The 18,389-nt window shown below is 39.9% G+C and overlaps 1 protein-coding gene across 3 annotated transcripts in view; it reads left to right on the top strand.

The window, feature by feature from the left end:
- Positions 1-18,389, top strand: part of PLA2R1 (phospholipase A2 receptor 1) — a 44,706-nt gene that overhangs the window by 2,379 nt on the left and 23,938 nt on the right. For 2 of the 3 annotated variants that reach the window (XM_071435061.1, XM_071435062.1), the window contains exons 1-8: positions 5,359-5,578; positions 8,534-8,917; positions 11,161-11,328; positions 12,400-12,573; positions 13,706-13,819; positions 14,466-14,609; positions 15,632-15,820; positions 17,193-17,350. In XM_071435061.1, the coding sequence (XP_071291162.1) occupies positions 5,452-5,578; positions 8,534-8,917; positions 11,161-11,328; positions 12,400-12,573; positions 13,706-13,819; positions 14,466-14,609; positions 15,632-15,820; positions 17,193-17,350 (1,458 nt within the window). In that variant the 5' untranslated portion in view covers positions 5,359-5,451. Of the gene's footprint in view, positions 1-5,358; positions 5,579-8,533; positions 8,918-11,160; positions 11,329-12,399; positions 12,574-13,705; positions 13,820-14,465; positions 14,610-15,631; positions 15,821-17,192; positions 17,351-18,389 lie in introns of those variants that run through there. The other variant, XM_071435063.1, reaches the window with a different exon arrangement.

The following is an 18,389-nucleotide window of genomic DNA, read 5'->3' on the forward strand; positions in this document are numbered from 1 at the left end:
CATCCTTTAACAGCATTAACGGTTTTGACTAAACTCCCACATTTCAAGAACTTTGAAGATCTCACTTGGCATTCACCCTCAAAACAAGTGTGGTATTCATCCCTTTTTTTTAACTATATCATTTTCATCTTGTAGAATTTTTATCAAAGTTCATATTTTTCTCTTTCTAAATTTTTTTCCTCTACCAAGCTATAAGTGAGTTTGTGTGTTGTAAGTGGGATGAAAAAATCTTTCTGTTGTTTTCACAAACACTGTTTTGACCTGAGGCTGGACCTTGAGATTGGCCAAAACATTTTTTTAATAGTAATACTTCTATTCATTAATGAATTAAATTGAATAAAAGAACAATCATCAGTAATTTTATGGTGTTTGTATATCTCATACACCGTATAGAATAGTAATTTCAGTAATGTATGTTAAATGGATAATTCTTCATTTTATTAATAAAAGGTGCATGATAATTTGTATTCTAAATGTCCAGATTGCATTCAAGTTTGTTTTGTAATGTAACTAGTGGGTAATGAGCCTGGGATACAAGACTTGGGTGTCAAGTGCAATATTCATGCTTCATCTGCCTTTATGTAAAAGTTCAAGTTTGTTATCCAGTGTGTATAACAGAGTTATTGGCCCCCAAAACTTATCACACTATATACAATCAAAAAATAAAAAGAGACAAATTTTAGCTTCATCTATTTGAAAGAAACCAGTAAATTATTCAACTTGTTTGTGTAAAAAGGAGTTATTTGACCATGAATAAAGATTGTAAAATTGAATCATTTTATAATAAGGGTTTTTTTTGTTCATTCTTCATTTCCCATTTTAGCCTGTGTTGTTATCACTGTTTTCACATGTATTCACAAATCTTAGCAAATTTTTTACGCTTTGGCATACCTTAGAAATTCTTTTCCTCCCCACTTTAAAAGACAGCATATGAAATTTAATGTCTAGATTTTTTTCATTTGGGATCCTTTTACTTTTCAAGGAAATGACTTAATGGATGAATGTTGTAACACCCTATTTCTGGAACACTGATTGATGACATATGTCATTCTTTCTTTCTTTAGAACTAGATGATCTTTAAGTTCTCTTCCAGCCCAAACCATTCTATGATTTTTTTGTACAGATTTCTAAATAGCACAAGTTACTTAAAGCTAAAGATCTACCCATTCTGTCAGGGTAACAGCAGCAATATCTTTTTGGAAATACACAGCAAAGTGCATATTTTCTCTTTAGCCCTTTCCTGAATGCTGGTTCATAAATCCTCTGGTATGAGACTGACTATATATCTGATTTACTAGAAAGCAAAATATTGAAGATAACAAAAAAAATCTCTCTACTCATTTTTATTGAATACAAAGTAAGGTATCTAACAGAAGGATTATTTCACCTAAGAAGAAATTGGTTAATGAAAGAGGCAAAGTAAATTTCTTTGGGTTTCCCCATGCATATACTCTCTAATGAACACAGTATTTTATATTAGCTGTGGGATTTTGGAGTCTAATTTTGGAGCATGTAAGCACGGCTGAGAAAACATGATCAGCTCTTGTGGGAAGGAGTGTACAAGGTGCAAAGGCACACCCTCTCCCAACCTGTGAAATCATGTCAGCACTGAGCAAACATTATGTCCTAGAATTTCTGCAAGCATATATATTTGTTCCAAGTGTTACACCCAGTCAAGTTTCTTTCCAACTAGACTGATAGTACTTTGTTAGTGGTTGTCTGTTCTTCCTGAGTTGTTCAGAGTCTTCTAGTGTAATATTAATAGCTTTATTTTGGGAACACATTAGGCATTCTTTTGTTGGCAAATCTTTGCAAAAACTGCTTCATTTTTCTGTTGATTTCACAGCAACAGTACTAAAAAGAACGTCAAAAAATGACTGTGTTACATTGAAGGATGAATGGCACAGCAGGTATAGTTTTGCCAAGGATCTCAAATGGAAAGGATAAGGTGAAGAAAGGCTTTGAGAAACAAAGAGGGATAGGCCAGAGGCAGCTCTGGCCCCATTAACCATTTATGTTTTATTGCAAGTATTTAAATATTGGATTTTTTCCCTTAATGCCATATCAAATGAACTACATGAATAGCTGCCTGTATTGAATTTGATATAACTGCCAATCAACAGCCAGTCTGACATGCTAGATTTATAGTAAAAATAAAATTTCTATCTATTACTGAATCATATACTATAACAAACTATTCCAGACTTGTGCCAAGTGAGCATTTACTGGGGGAAGAGGGATGGAGGGCTTGGAGTGGTAAAAGTTCACCTGGGGATGGCTCTTGTGGCACAGTAAGAGTCACATAGGCAGTAACTCTCTCCATTTCATGCCTGTGAAAGAGCTGCTGCTATTTAGCAGAATTTAGAAGCATAAACTCATAGAAATGCTCTTGTCATCTTTCAAAGGAGTTTTTCACTTTAAAAAATAAGTTTCTAGCCTAAAGCTAACTGGCTAACAAATAAAACTAAAAAGTCACATTTAGGGGAAAAAACCCACATTCTGACTAATGAACATAAAAGTGGCAATTTACAACTGGGGATTTGACTTAACCTGAAACTGGCCAGTACAGGCTGTTCTGTAAGGTTGAGTTAACCCAGGTGAGCTGACAGGGACAGAAACTGCAGAGCCTGGTGGATGCAGCAATTGCCTGGGAGCATGGGAGACTGGAGTGGTGTGACAGAAACACACGGGGGGGCTGCAGAAGGGAAAAAGGGTGGCACTGGTCATGGTTGGGATGTGTCAGAGGAGGTAGGGAAGGTGGGAGCAGTGCCTGTAGTGACTATATCCAGTTGTAACATGACTGGAGGAGCTGATAAATGAGAGTAGTTTTGTCTCTGGGGTAAAAAGAAAAACTTATAAGGGAAAGGGAAGGGGAATGTGCTCCTCAGCCTAGAGTTATACCTACAGTTAGGGTTCAGAAAGCCACAATGTCCAGAGCTCCAAGCACACTACAGCTACAAAAGGCATGCCAAGGGGAACACAGAACTGCCAGGACATTGTGGCTCATTCCACAGCTCTCTACTTAGCACCAGCCTCAGCCCAAGGTTGCTGGGGAGTGGATCCAGGATGCCTAGGGACTGTCATTTTTCAGATCCAAATAAGATGTTGGACAGTGCCTCCAAAAAAGATGTAATTATGGATTGCTGGACACTGCTAGTGCAAGGAGTTTTGGGCCTTCTTTTTCTTCCTAGGTGCTCTCTGGTTTGGTATTCCCATTCTGGCTGATTGGGGAAAAAATGAGACCTGTCTTCAGACTCCAGATTATGAGCACAAATTACCGTGTAAGGAGGTGCTGAACACATGACACAGTGGATCTGTGTGTGTGCCTTGCAAAAGCAATGGGTCTGTAAGGAAATTGAATTAGTGTGAATTTAATGATGGCTTTTATTTGTGGATGCAGATCATGAACATGCACTGGATTCATATCTTTGTATAGATCTCACACAGAAGGTGAAATCTAAGAAAAGACAGGGGAAGGAATTAACATTTGTGGAGAGTACCTAAATAGCAAAGCTCAAACAAGTTCATATGTGTATATAAATATATATATCTACATATGTATATGTGTATGCACAATAAGGAAGAGAACAGGCCATTAACATAGAAATGAAGAAAAAATATTTACAGAAAGTGGGTTCCAGACAGAAAATAAAATAAAGAAGCCAAATCAATACAGCAAATGCCTTAAAAAAGACAGACAAAGCCTCAAACCTGAACGCCCCATCCCCAAAAACTGGAAAATTATACAATTTAATGAGCAAGGTATTATTAACTGCTATCGATTTTACTTCAGAAAATGTTGCCAGTCATGTTGGATCTACAAGCCATTATTCCAGCCAAGAATTCTTATTATTTTAAATTAATAAGTATACCTTAGCTATAAATAGCCAGGTCAGTATGCACTAGAAAGGATTTACCAGTTTGGTGAGAACAAAATAGATTGAGGACACTAAAAAGCTGTTTATTCAAAGATAAAGAAGTCAATAGCAAGTAAAAATAGCAAGGAAAACTACTTAGAATTAATAAGATTGCTAATTTGCATTTAGCAAAATATTTACAAAATACTTTGATACGATAATTATTAGGAATACATAATTAGAATGTGATTACTTTGATCTTGCTGAAATCAGCAGAAAAATCCACTTGAAGTGCGACTCCTTCCCGCAGCAGCCTCATTTTTGCTCTCTGGCACTATTACTTTTAACTGTTCTATCATGAACAGAGCTGAATTTCTCAGTGTGACCCAGCAAGAGAGCCCTTTTATGGAGCTCAGTACTCAAAGCAGTGGCCAAACAGTTCTGAAGAGATGTAGACAGGTCTGAACGACCTGATTTCATAAAGGGCTCATTAACAAGCTTGTCTCCCAGAATCTGAAAATTCCAGAAGGCTGCAGCTTTCCTGAGAAGAGTGACACCACAACCCCCTGAGAGTTACAGCCCTTCTGCCTTGCAAAGTCAGATCACTCGAGACCAGCTTCTGCAGCTGTATTTCCTGCTGTTTGCTCTGTCAGACACTTCTATCATTTGTTAAATGGGGAGAAACTCTTCCACTTATCTACTTCTTTCTAAGTGTTTATTTTCTCTTGCTTCTCAAGTCCTTCTTCTACCAACAAACAGAAAGAAGTTTCCCCAAGCCCAGAGGCTTCTCTTTTCCATCCTTCTATCATGATTGAATTAGACATGGGGGGAACAGTCTCAATTCCAGCACTGCATCTATATATTTTACACTTATGTACATGTTTATGTACTTACTTGTCCACTATGCATAAAGAAGACACCAGAAACATGCTTTTTGCAGATTAAAAATAAACAGTCCTGTGGATTCCCTTAAAGTTACTCTATTTTTATCCAAGAGGTTCTGCTTTTGACTCTGCAAGACTGAACAACTCAGCCCAAGGGGGGCAGCTCTTGCAAATATTCTGAATACAGAGACGAACAAAATGGAAGATGGCAATTCTTTTTCCCCATGCCCAAACATAAAATGACTTCGAAGTCAAAGCTGACCTAGCAAAAAACAAGTCTCCAAGTGGGGTCTGGGACAGTTCAGGTACAGAAGAGCGAACCTGGGAGCACGGAGTGTGCTGACGGTGGCCTCCCACCGCCAATGTCTCTATGTGTTTTCTGGTTCTTTTTAAGATAAAAGTACTTGGGGTACAGGCAAAAGAAAGTAGGTGTTTTCAGATGGAAAATAAAGTCATTACAGAGTATTTTGTCCATGTGAATCCACAGTTTTGACGTAGGCAGACGGCCCGAGCTGCACGAGCGGCATTTCCCGGCGCGACCTTCCCCGCAACCTCTCGGGGGGAGCCCGCGGGCCGCCCCGGGGCCGCCCCTCCTTCGCCGCCGGGGTGGGATCGCCGCTCTGCCCTCCCCGGGGCCGGGCCGCCGGCTCCGCTCCCGGGGCTGAGCGGAGCGGAGCGGGGCAGCAGCGGGCGGGCGCAGCGCCGGGGCGATGCCGGCGGTGCGGCTGCGGCTCCTGGCCGGCTGCCTCCTCCTCCTCCTCCTCCTGCTGCTGCTGCTGCTGCTGGGCGGCCGCGGCGCCGCCGCCCTCGGCCGGGACGCGGTGCCTTCCCTGCGGAGTGAGTGACGCCTCGGGGTGGCCCGGGGGTGGGGAGCGGAGCGGCGCGGCGGGCGGGGGCCCCGGGCACAGCCCCGAGTCCCGGGCGTTCCGAGCCTGCCGCCGAGCGGCACCGCCGGGCGCCCCGGGGCGAGGGGCCGGGGGCCGCCCCGCTGGCTCTGCTTGGCGTCCTCACTGCTCCTTTTTCCGCTGCCCTCCGTGCACCCGGAGAGAGTAGCGATAGTTTTATTCTCATTTCCAATAAATCCCTGATACTTCCTTTATTATCACATAAGCAATTCTCTTTGCTTCTTTGGAGGGAAGGAAATGGGAGGTGAGGAGGAAGGAAATGAAGCTATCTTGTTCGCCTAGGTTTGTTACAGCCGTTTATTCCCGATTAGCTGTGTTGAGCCCAAGTAAACAGGAACTTGGAGGTGCTGGTCAGCAATTAGCTCTTCATCTGCGGCTGAACATCAGCTCCAGGCTTCTCTCTGGGAATAGATTTCTTGTCACCTTGTCCTTGTGTGGAGGGGCACGGATGCAGAGAAGTGGATCTGTTCTTAAGACTCCCCTTCACCCATTCATTTTCTAAAGCATAGATTATCTCCTTTCCTCTTGGAGTCCTCTGGGGCCACAGAGCTCCGTGTCAGCTCTTCAGCTGCAGGACTTTGGGCACAGACCTCTCCCTGACACCAGGAGCTTTGTAACAAAACCCATCTGTGTGAGCAGCTGTGAAATGAATGGTGTAGCCTTGCAAGCTCAGAAAAGGTGAGCCTGGAGACATTCCCAGGCTTGATGTTGCTCCAGTTGTCTCATTGCCCCACTTAGAGCTGAGCTGGAGCTCATGGAGCTGTCACTGAGCCTGCCATCTCTCATGTCTTACTTCTGTGGTGAGCTGGCTGTTTCCTGGCAGTCTTCAGGCAAGCAAGCACAGCTCTCTTGCCAATTGCATTTTGTATGTGGGGAATGGAAACCACATTTGGAGGGGGGCTCAAGAATTATGGTCTGGCTGTTCTTGGCACAAGTTGCCCCAGCATGAAAAAGGGACGTTTTTCACAGAGATCATCCAGATGGGTTACTTGTGTACACTGGGAAAGAACTTTATCTTTTCTCAGCAGTTACTGCAACTCTTAAGGGCCTTACAGATAAAGGCTTTCAAAGGTTGAGAATCCTTCACCTCTGGGTTGTGGTCTTGCTTCCCCCATCCCAGGAAGGTGCTGTTTGGGAGATGCTGCATGCTGTGGATATAGATAAACTTCCTCAAACACACAATCTACATGTGGATCCCAGTATCCTGGTGAATTAACCTTATTAATCAGGGTTTACTAGTGCTAATATCCCAGTTTTTAGTTACCTAGCAAATTAACAGTGCATTTTCTGCTCAGCAAAGATAAGACTGCTGTGGAAAAGACATACCCATAGTATGAGAGGCAGAAACTTCTGGCCATGTAAATAGAGACACCTGTGTTGCCTGTGGAGGAGTGGGTTGGATAAGAAGGGTGAAACCAGTACAAACTGCAAAACTTCACTGGTTTTCACCAGCTGCCAGTCAGAAGGGCTTGCTCCTGCTCCATCAGACTGCCAGTCTCTATAGCTATGGGGGAAACAGCCACTCTTAGCAGTGCCACAATCTGTGGTGCCACCTCTCTGTAAGTCATAATGTGTTCTATGCAGAATCTGTGACCAAAAACCTCTCCATAATCCATATCCTCTCTGTTCTGCTTGTTGTATGCACGTTATATTGAAGAGCTGATCTCCTGTGTGGTTTTTAGACAGCACTGTTATGGTGCTGCTTGAAACATCTTCCCTTTTTAGGGCCACACCTAAGCTCTATGCACAAAACTTAGCATCTGAGTGGTCCTCTGCATCTCGTAATTCATTTGTGGGCTTTGCCAATTTGAGAGGGATTTTTTTATTGTCATATTTAGTGCTTCAGTATGCTAGGTGTAGTGAAGTACAGAAACTTGAAAGTATGCATGCCAGAAATTATCACTGTAAAATTTGAAGGCAGAACAGAGGTGCTGCTCAGGTTCTCAACACATAATCTCCTGATGCATAAAATATCTCACATATAATGTGAGCAGAACTCCTTGGGTTTTTACCATTGGATTTCTGAGTGAATCAAGTAGCTGAGCTGTTGCAGGCTTACATTTTGCTGATTTCCAGTTCTTCAGCTGCCCTCTTTTTTTCAGTCTATATGATCAGTTAAACTTTTGCTCCCAAGACATTAAACAGCTGACTTTTTTCACATACTTACAACATGATGTCACATATTCCAGTGAATTTCTATTTGATTCCAAAAAATCTGGGATGTCAGGCTAGCTCCACAACATCTGCTCTTGTGGAGGGTAGTCACAGATGGCTGAACAATATGTATCAAATAGGAAAGGCATACTTTAACCCTTGGCCACCAGTTCTAATGGCATAGATAAGTCCTGCTATTCCTGTGTCTGTTGACAATGCAACTCATTTTCTTTCTTTCTCTGTAGTTGCAGAGTAAAGAATGAATATGGCAATGTCAGTCTTAAAATATTTATATTTTACTTTAATTGCATTCTCCCATCTGGACTGGGAATCATTTTGCAGTATATAGCATGACTTGTTGTATTACTTAAACCTTTCTCCATTACTGTGACCTTTACTCTGTCTTGGTGAGCAGTGGCTTTTTTTTTTAAACGTGACTGATGCTTTTGGGCACCTCTTGTTTTTGTTTGAGGTTATTTTTGGCTATCCAGCTTGAGAAGTATTATCTGGTTTTATTTTTGTGAGCTTGCAAGTAGCCTACATGTTTACAAAAATCAGCTGGCAGTAAAATTAGACCAGTACTCCTTAGTTTTTTGGAGTGTCAGTTATTCTGATGGATATTTTCAGTTTTCTTCCTAAGTAGCTGCAATTAAAACATCTGTCTTTTAATAATATTTAATCAATTGCAGAATTCTACAGACTGAAAGTTTGTTGTGTTTTCTTCCCCTTGCAGATAAAGGAATATTTATTATCCAGAGTGAAACTTCCAGCTTGTGCATTAAAGTGGACAGAGCTGGCCTTGTTCTGGAAGACTGTGGTCAGCTCTCAGAAAAGATGTTATGGAAATGGGTGTCCAATCGTCGTCTTTTCAACATAGGCAGCAGCACATGTCTGGGGCTGAACATCAGCAGACCAGAGCAGCCACTAACCATGCTTGAATGTGATTCAACCCAATACTCATTGTGGTGGAACTGTGATGGAAAAGAGTTAGTTGGTGTGTCAGAGTTCAAATTAGCAGTTGAAAACAGTAAATATATTGTGGCCAAAAAAAAATCTACTTGTCAATGGAAACAGTATATGTCCTATGATGAAGACCTTTGTGAACACCCATTCCAAGGTAAGAATAAAACTTTGTCATAGAAGTGTTAGATGGAAAAAGTTTCAGAATTTCTGTTGGAGGGAGATCAGGTGCTTATGATCCCTTCCAGTCTCTATTGCAGTTTGGGCCTCAAAGTTTGTGGGGTTTTTTTATGTGCAGTGGTTGAGATGAGCATACCACATAATTGATATTCTTTTGTTAAATTGACCCCCACACCCACCAGTATCCTTCCAAACCAGGAAATGCTCATTTCAAATCACCTGTAAAATTAAAAGGGTTACTAAGGATTTGCTGTTGCCTGTGCTGCATGTTCCATTATCAGATAAACCGAAAGAGAGATAAAAAATTATTTGGAGTTCCTGTCACTGAAAATCAGTCTGTAATTGCAGTGTGCATGGACCAGTGTGTGCCACATTTTGCACCTGGACTCTGAATGTGCCAAACTTTGAAACAGAGATCAGAAGTTTGATAAATCCCGCTGTTCAGCTAGTGTGTAGCTGTTCAGCTAAGGTGTAAGAATGTACATCAAGATCCAGGTCTGCAGACCTGAACAGTTTTCTAGGTTTAAAGACTAAGATAAACCCACTGACTTCAAACAGCAACAGACAGCCTGAACCTTGTCCCCTTCCTCAGCATTTCTGTAAGAGGGAGAGGCCTGATATTTGCACACTGTCTCAGACTGAAGTTGTTGATTTTCCCCTCTTGAACTGGGTGTTTGGGTTCCAGATCTGGTCTTAGTGGTTTCCCCTGTAGATGTAGCTCAGCCTCTGCTCTCACCAAACTCCTTCTTTGAGACCTGTGATAACTGGGAAAGTACTACAGTGCCCAGCCTCTTTTTTAAAACCTAATGGAATTCATACTTAAGACCAGACAGAAAAGATATAAACCCATGAAAAGTCATACACATTTGCCATGTACACACAGTGAGATAAAAGTAGACCTGGTTTAGCCCTATTACTGCAACCTCTCAGAGAGGTGAGGAGAGGATCAGCATTAGGCAGGTACTTCTAGCCTAGTTTTAGGACCAAAGTGTTGAATTGTGTTGGCAAAATCTCTTTCAGGTTCTGTTTTCCACCTTCTACTACAATGCAAATACCTTCTTACACACATGCAAAGGCTCAAGCCAGCCTGTTAGTCCACCAAGCAAGGGGTGTGAGGGATAGCTACCTTCAAAAAAAAAATTAAAATATATGTAACTGTGGTAAGAGGTCTGTAGCAATTGAATTTGGTTTCTTGCCAGGACTGAGATAATCCCTCTGTAGCTGGCAGCATGGTAGCAGGCAGACAGAAAAGCAATCCTGATTTATTTTTTTACTTGTTCCTTGTATTTTCTGTTCATTCACATCAGAAGGGGACTTACAATGTGTAAACTGCTCTTTTATAAGTGCACAGCCAGCCATTAATTCTAGAAACCTCTAGGAACCTGGCAGTATGTATTGGTTCTGTAGTTGAAGGACTTTGGTCTTAAAGCTATCAATGTGGAATCTTTGATAAACAATTTCATTCAAAGAGTGATTGTGGTTCTTTGACCTTTTTTAGAAGCTCTGAGGTTTAGGAGGCACTCAGTGAGGTAAAGCTTTTACAGCTTTCAATTGCATTGCATTCTCTCAATATTTTGGTCCTCAAAGTACAGTAGGAAAATATTTAAATATTTTTTAGGCATTGATTGTGGAAACCAATGTATGGAGCATCAATTCTTTAGCTACGTTATTATTCTCCACAGGATGAAAACTAAAAAGTCTATTTAATATTCCTTTGTCTTATACATTTCCTTTCCCAAAGAATGACAAAGAGAGTGGAAAACACATTAGAAATCCACTTTATAAAGAGTGGGAGAAGCAGGGGAATAATGTTAAATTACTCTTCTGTCATAAACTAATAAATAAGTAGAATTTGCATCTGAGTGTGTACTGATATAGCTAATTGTTGTTTTATGTGGTTGTTCTGAAATGTAGATGCAGACTTTGTGTTAATTGATCGGATTTTGGGGGTTGTGGTTTTGTTTGGGGATTTTTTTTGTTAATGGAGTAAGTTACAGGAATGCACCTCATGGTGACAAATTTCATAAGTTCTTATTTCCACATTTACTGAAATTATGCTGCTCACACTTGTAATGCTGTTATCAATTATGAATTAAAATTTAAAAGTCATTTTAGACATTTTAATTTTATCACTGCTGCTAAATACAGGAATAATGACATATGGGGGCAAAAAAAATTTCTGTGGTCTGTGTTCTTCTAATCTCTGCTTTTCTTTTCCAGAAACATACACCTTGCTTGGAAATTCTTTTGGTTTTCCATGCGTTTTTCCATTTAAATATAACAACAAGTGGTATTATGAGTGTACCAGAGATGGAAAGGAATTTGAGTGGTGTGCCACAACAACTCACTATGAACAAGATGAAAAATGGGGGTTTTGCCCAAATGCTGGTAAGATGTTGCTTGTCTTCTCTCTCCACCCTCCATGAGTTGGTTCTTTGTTAGTAATACTAGGACACAGTCTGGTTTTGGATTACCTCTCTTCTGTTAGAAGGGAATGTCTTTTTAAAAAGCACAAAGGAAGATCTTTAGCAAATCTGTTATAGATTATTGTTTGACCTTTGAGACTCAAAGTCCTCATCACAACAGCAAAACCAGCAGAAGGACCAGCAGAAGGACCTTATTGTGGGTCCACTGGCCTTACCCTGCAGCCAAAGCCCTCTGTCCTAGTGATACACAGGCAGCTTATGTGGAACACCTTACCTAAGGACTGCTCTTGCAAAGTAACCTTCTGCTTGGACTGCCTTGCATCTGGCACATTCCTTTTCTTCTGTGCACTGCTTGGATATGTCTTGGGCCTAAAATACTAGAAAGCAACAGCTTTAAAAATACTTGCTGTTGAAAAAATTTTGGATGTATAATCTTTGTGTATATTTCAGCTTCTTGTGTAAGTAAGCAAAATAGTGTCTTCTATCAGTAGAAGTGGTTTGGAAAAGCCCTTCCTGCTCAAGCTGCATTTCAGATCTGTGTTCCAAAGCATCTTGAAAACAGCTGTAAATGTGTCTTTGTAGTGAGTACTTCTGGGCAGCCTTTAAAATAGATAGTATTTGTAGCCTTGCTTATCCATTTTAATTAAAGTTTATTCTCTTGGGTAGAAGGACCAAGGAGATCCAGTGAGTGTTGCCACAAGTTCGGTGAGGTGTTCACAGTTTGAATATTTCAACGTTCAGCTTTAGAAACAAATGATTAGCCAGAATGAATTAAAATGTAGCTGTGTTGGCTTCAAGGGAGTTGTGAAAATCACCATCAGCTGCAGATCAGCTCCTGAGTGTTTTATCTAGCATATTTTATTTCATTAGTGCCTTATTTTCCTATTTGTGTTAACTAAGTAACAGAAAAGGTGATCACAATTGTGCTTCCTTTGGGATGCTGGTGTCATTAATTAATTAAATTTTTCAAGTTGTTGTGTTTCTGGTTGGTTTGGAGTCTTGGGCAGCTGGTGACAAATCTGTTTTTGAATAGAGAGTGGCTGTGACATCTTTTGGAAGAAGAACCCCAAGACACACATCTGCTACCAGTTCAACCTGGCGTCCGTGCTGAGCTGGCCTGAGGCTCGAGCTGCCTGCCAGCTGCAGGGAGGGGACCTGCTCAGTGTCACCAGCCCCGAGGAGCAGGACTACATAAGTAACTTAAGCAGTGAGTAGACATTGCTCTGGGCACCTTGTAGGAAACCTGTAGTTAGATTTCCTCCCTACCTGTGCAAAGGGGTAAGTTTTGAAGCCTAATCCCCTGTGTGATGTCTCTTCCATTGCTGCTTGTGGGACTGTGTCATGTAACACACCTCAGTAGAGCTATTTGAAAGAGCAAGGATGAAGGTAAATTCCCACCTTAATAAACTGAAGGGCAGAAGTGGTGGTGTTACTTGAGGGTGTCATTTTCTCAGTTCTCCTTCCCCACAGAGATTCCCATTCATCCTGAAGCTGTGGTTAGGGAGTGTGTTGGTTTACGTTGGAGAATTATACATGTGTTTACCTTCTCTGCAATCTACCTTGGTGTCCCTTTCTCCTGCTAAGTTTTCCTTGTAAGCTGGACTTCAGTAAATGGGAATGATAGGAACATTTCTACAGGCTTAAAGTAAATGTCCTGTATGGAAAAATACCAGCTGTATAAATACATGTTACTCCTTCTCTGATAAGCAATTTGCTTTTCCCCTTGGAGCAAATGTGTCAAACAAATTGTGCAGAGTCTTCTGAAAGCAAGGATTTCATGGGTGTTTTAGTGTGAGTGAAGAAAATCAAGTGGAGGAATGGGTGGTGGAGCTCTGATGCAAAGGTTGCCTCAGATTTTCATTGCTTCCCACTATTGCTGGTTTTCAATTGAAGGATATAAGCTAACAGGAAGTTTTAAAAATATTTCATTGGCTTTTTGATATGCCTGCAAGGCTGTAAAGGTTTCTGAAAGTTGTTTGGTTTATGAAAAGCTGAAACAGGCTAGTGTTTATGTAAACAGGCTAGCATTTATGTAGCTGCTTGTTCTAGATTTAACTTTGAAGGCCAGCAACAACTTATGCAGGAAGGGTTTGCAGAATGAGTGGCTTTTGAAGGATTTCAGGTTTCAGTTTATTCCTTTTCATCTCTGTGTTGATTAACAGAGCAAGTTACTTTTTCTAGGGACAGGAAAAAAACCAACCAGCCTGAACTTTCTGGAGAGTGCTTTGAAGTTTTGTTTTATTCCAATTGTAACAAGTCAGGACAGCAGGTCTATGCCTGTAGATATTTTAAAGCTTGGGGAAAGCATGCAGTATGACTTTGTTTGTTTTTTGTTTCAGGGCAGTTAAATTCCACAGACATGATGCTGTGGATGGGCCTCAATCGCCTGGATGAAGACGCTGGCTGGCAGTGGTCAGATGGAGCACCACTGATGTTTGTGAACTGGAGAGCAAGTACTTGATGCTCCTCTTGCATATGTTATAGCAGCATAATTATATGCTCTCTATAACTGCAGCTTGATACAGCACTGCTGTTCCCACAGCTATGTTTGAAAGCTGAATTAAGTGAATGAGTGAACTTCTTTTTTGTTAGAAATATTTATTCATATTCACGAACTGAAAGCCTTTCTAGGGATGCAACATCAAGTGAGATCTGTCTCTTCAAAGCAGTAATGGTCTTGTCCTTTTGTACTTTTAAAGATGTTCCTTTGTTACATATTTAAAAACTGTAGCTACTTTCATGGAGGAAAAGAGTTTCAATTTTTTTATGTTAACAAGCTGTAATTACCATTAGCACATTAACATGAGTTTTGTGGCTTGGTTCTCTTAATTTTGAGGCCTGTCCACCACAATTAATTATAGACCCTCAAGCTTGTTTCAGTCTCTCATCTGAGAGTAGCAGCCAAGGAGGCATTGCCACACATGTAGTTAATGGTAAATGTTCAACTGTCCATAGTACTGGTATAATATTACTAGAAGTTTGGGTATGCAGGCTTGTTTATACATTAATTCAAGAAGTTGCAGAGAACCTTACAACACCATTTTACAACTAAGAACTGATTTTTTTGTAATTTTGTGCTTCTCAAAAATGTGTTTGCAGATGTCTCTGATGACCGTTATAAAGAAAATCATTGTGCAGTGATTAATCCAAGACTGAAGTATGGCTGGAACAGTTATCTATGTGAATCTGGATTGCCTTTTGTATGCAAAAAATATTTAAATAAGACAGAGCATGAAACACTGGGTAAGTGTGTCAGTGTTACTGTATCTTGTTTGTGGGGGTGCAAGGAGAGCAAGAGAAGCCACCTGACTATAAGGACAGCAGAGCTGCACCTGCAGTAAATGTGTGGGTTTGCTAGTTTAAGTTGACTACAATTTACTTTAACTGATGTAATAACACTTTCTTCTGTTTAAATTCAGTCTTTGAAAACAAAGCACTCTTTGTTGAGAGTCTTAGAACAAACAATTTTAATACAAATAACATTTACTTGATTCCTTACACCATCAGTATGCTCATTCTCTTTTATATTACACTAAGAGCCATACTTATAAGTTGCAAAATAGGTTTTCAATGTGAATAGAATTAACCAGTGCCACACAGAGAAGAAAGATGTATAAAAGTAGCACAAAATTTGCAGGGTTTTTTATGATGTGCTGTATTTTTGATATGCCAAAAAAGTGTTGTACATATACTTCAAGTGTTAATACAATGAGTAAAGGATATATAGTGCATAGAATGACTCAGAATGACTCTCTGTTCCATGAGAAAGTTAAAAACAGAATTTACTTTATTCTAACATAGATTTTTTGTTTTATGAGAGCTACTTACGTGAATTTTTGGTTTTATATGAGCTACTTGCATAGGTTCAGCTCCTTCCTAGTAACTTAAAGAAAGTTTAGCAGCTTTTTTCAGATAATAAAGGAAGGCTATCCAAACTTTCTGTAGGTAATGTATCTGAAAAAGCTTTATCTGTCTTTGAACCAGTTTCAGAAGTAATAAGGGAGATAAACTGTGTTTTAAACTGAATTAGTTTTTGCCACTAGTCCAGCAGCCCAAACAGTTCAATCATCAAATAAAGTGGAAGAAATTTCAGTTTGCTTGGTAGGTGATGATCTGTAGAGCAGGTGTTTTGGCCTCCTTAAGTCATCTTGGAAAACTGTTTTCAACATTTTAAGGTTAAAAAACAATCTCTGAATGTGTTATGAACATAGCATAAGATTGGCAATTCTTTCTAATGTGCATGAACTTGGTGTGCTCCTTTCAAGATACCTGGCAGTATCATGCCACTCGTTGTGACGCTGGCTGGTACCCACACAATCGCAACTGCTACAGACTTCATAAAGAGCACAAGAGCTGGAACGATGCTTCTCTCTCATGCCAAAGAGAAAATAGCAGGCTCATTAGTGTGTCCTCCATGGCAGATGAAGAGCTGCTCCTTCACTTGCTTGAAAGTGGTGAGTTTGAGGAGTTTAAGTGTGCAAGTGTTTCTTGAAGCGTTTTGTGGTGCTCTTTTGTGCAGCTCTTTAACTTGTAACCATCTAAGCACTGTATTACGTGGCACACCCAAATGATGTTTACAAAAAAAGAAATCATGTTGCATGCCCATTCTAGGAGTCTTAAAAATGCATAGACACCTTTTCCAATAACTATTCTTAAAATAAAGATACGACTCCATGAAGCAGACACAGTGAGGCCATAGTAAACATGCTAGCTTCTGTCCTTTCCTGTTCTTGCCTGGTTCCTTGCAAACTATTGCAAAATATTCAGTCATCAACCTTATACTAGAGCTGTGCTTAGAAGCAAAACCAATTCAGTGTATCTTTGGCTTGCAAGCTGGCCTGATCCACTCTGCAAAATTGCTGCTATTACTGTGAGGGCAGAGTCCCCTTTGATGTCAGCAGGGCGTATCAAAGCACTTCTGCTGGTTCACATTGTCCTGAGAGGCAGCACAATTGCACAAGGAACTTAATGAACAAAAGCTCTTTGATGCAGCAATGCCAATACTTTTGTTGTCATAACAGCAGCAAAGGAAAATGAGTATTTTCTGCCTGCCACTGACACCAGTGTGCTGGCAAAGCTGCACAGTTTGGTTGTGAGTTTTTCTCACAGAGCTGGGGCAGAGTGTCATGTGGAGATTAGATTAACCTCGATCATCTTCCTCACATCCATGAAGACCCTCCATAGATAACAAATACCATTGTTGGCAGGGATGCTGTAATGGATATATGTAAAATGGATATATGTACTTGTTCTCACCTTGAATTCAGCTTCAGTCTGCTGCTTCACTCCAGCCTGTTCAGGCTTCTCTTCAGGAGAAAGACTTACATGCCTGAAAGCCTGAGTGCTCTTTCTCCTGTAGAAGCTGGTAAAATAAGACTTTACATCAAAATGCAAGCCTTGTCTCTCCTTTATTTGTTAGACACTGGCTACAACTGTGCTGTCACTGGACCCTATAACTCTCAGAGAATCCTAAAGCTGAGTATGGCATGGAAAATTACATGAAGAAATATTTCACTCCCACATCAGTTTTTCTTCCCCATACACTTCAAGAAAGTGCATATGCTCTTACTTTGTATTTTTTAGGATTTTAAAGCATATTATCATGTATGTTGATTCTATTTTTGAAATGACTTAGCTTTCAAGAGCAATAGAACCTGGTCTCATCAGTAAGGTTTCCTAAGTTTATAGAGCTTTTATTTTTTTCCTGAAAGAAGGACATTCCTATAAAAATCCTATGAATAACTTTTAATGGTGGTGTCATGTTAGAGGAAAAACAGGCTTTATCACTTCACCATTAAAATCTGAACTCACTTAATTCTTTTACAGAAAATGTAACAGAGACATGGATTGGATTATACAGTAATAACACCCCTGTTGTTTTTGAGTGGTCAGATAGCACCCCAGTAAAATTCTCTAACTGGCACAGACAAGAACCTAACACCTTTCAAAGAACAGGACAACTCTGTGTTTTGGCACAAGGACCTGTAAGTTTTCTTTTTAAAAGAATTAGGCACTTTTATTTTAGCTCATAATAATTTTATTTCTTGCTGTGCATACTTTTTTAAACCATGACCTGGAGTATGACTTTGTTTTTGATTCCTAATGTATTCATGTTATGGTAAATGCAGTACAGCCTTTAGAAACCAATGCATTCTGCAGTACTGATGCACAGAAAATTAATCACAGATTTTGAGCTTATGTTAAATAAAAAGTACTAAATATTTAAAGCCTGGCAAATGGAAGAGAACAAATATGAGTGGGTATTTTGATAAAGTAATTTAAAATCCAAGTAGTGTGTATCATAATTTATGATGCATGAGTTCTGGTCTTGAAAGTTTCAAATTTATGTTTTGAAAAACTGTCAGCTGTGCCTGTATTATCTTTGTGTAAATATCTATAAATTTTATGGAGTGTCTTTCAAAACAATAGTCTAGGTCTACATGAAAGTATAGAAGTTGATAGCAGATGGATTGATAGAGAGACTGATACCAGATCAGTCAGGGTTTGTAAAACAGGGAGTAATGTTAAAACAACACTGTCCTATCTTGTTGGTATTCATGGCAGTGTCAATTCTTTTGTAATGTGGTCATGCATTTACTTTACTTTTGCAATTACCAGTTCTTAAACTCACTAATACATGACTTGCATAAGTAGCACTATAATTTTAAAAACTTTTTTGCAAAATATGTTTTGTCTGAGTGTGAAAACTCTATCAAGGGTTTCTGCTGTCTCTACAGTAGTGGGTCCAGTAGGTTACAGTCTTTAACTCAGGAGAAAACCAAGACAATTACAGTGACTGGGAAAAGTCTGTTCCTACTGGAAGCAGAAAATAGGACTTTGGAACAATGGGGGATTTTAGACTCCAAAGTAATATTTTACTCAGTTTGCAAGTGTAAAAAAATGAAAGTGTGTAATACAAAGGAAAAGTAGGTTTGGGATAAAATTTTTCAAGCATTGTTTTTGATGTATGTCCAGTATGTACAGATATGTGAAAATTATATGATACACAGTTTGTAATATCTT

This window comes from Agelaius tricolor, unplaced genomic scaffold (assembly GCF_023055355.1).
Source record: "Agelaius tricolor isolate 1412-34295 unplaced genomic scaffold, bAgeTri1.0.p SCAF_10, whole genome shotgun sequence".
Classification (NCBI taxonomy): domain Eukaryota; kingdom Metazoa; phylum Chordata; class Aves; order Passeriformes; family Icteridae; genus Agelaius; species Agelaius tricolor.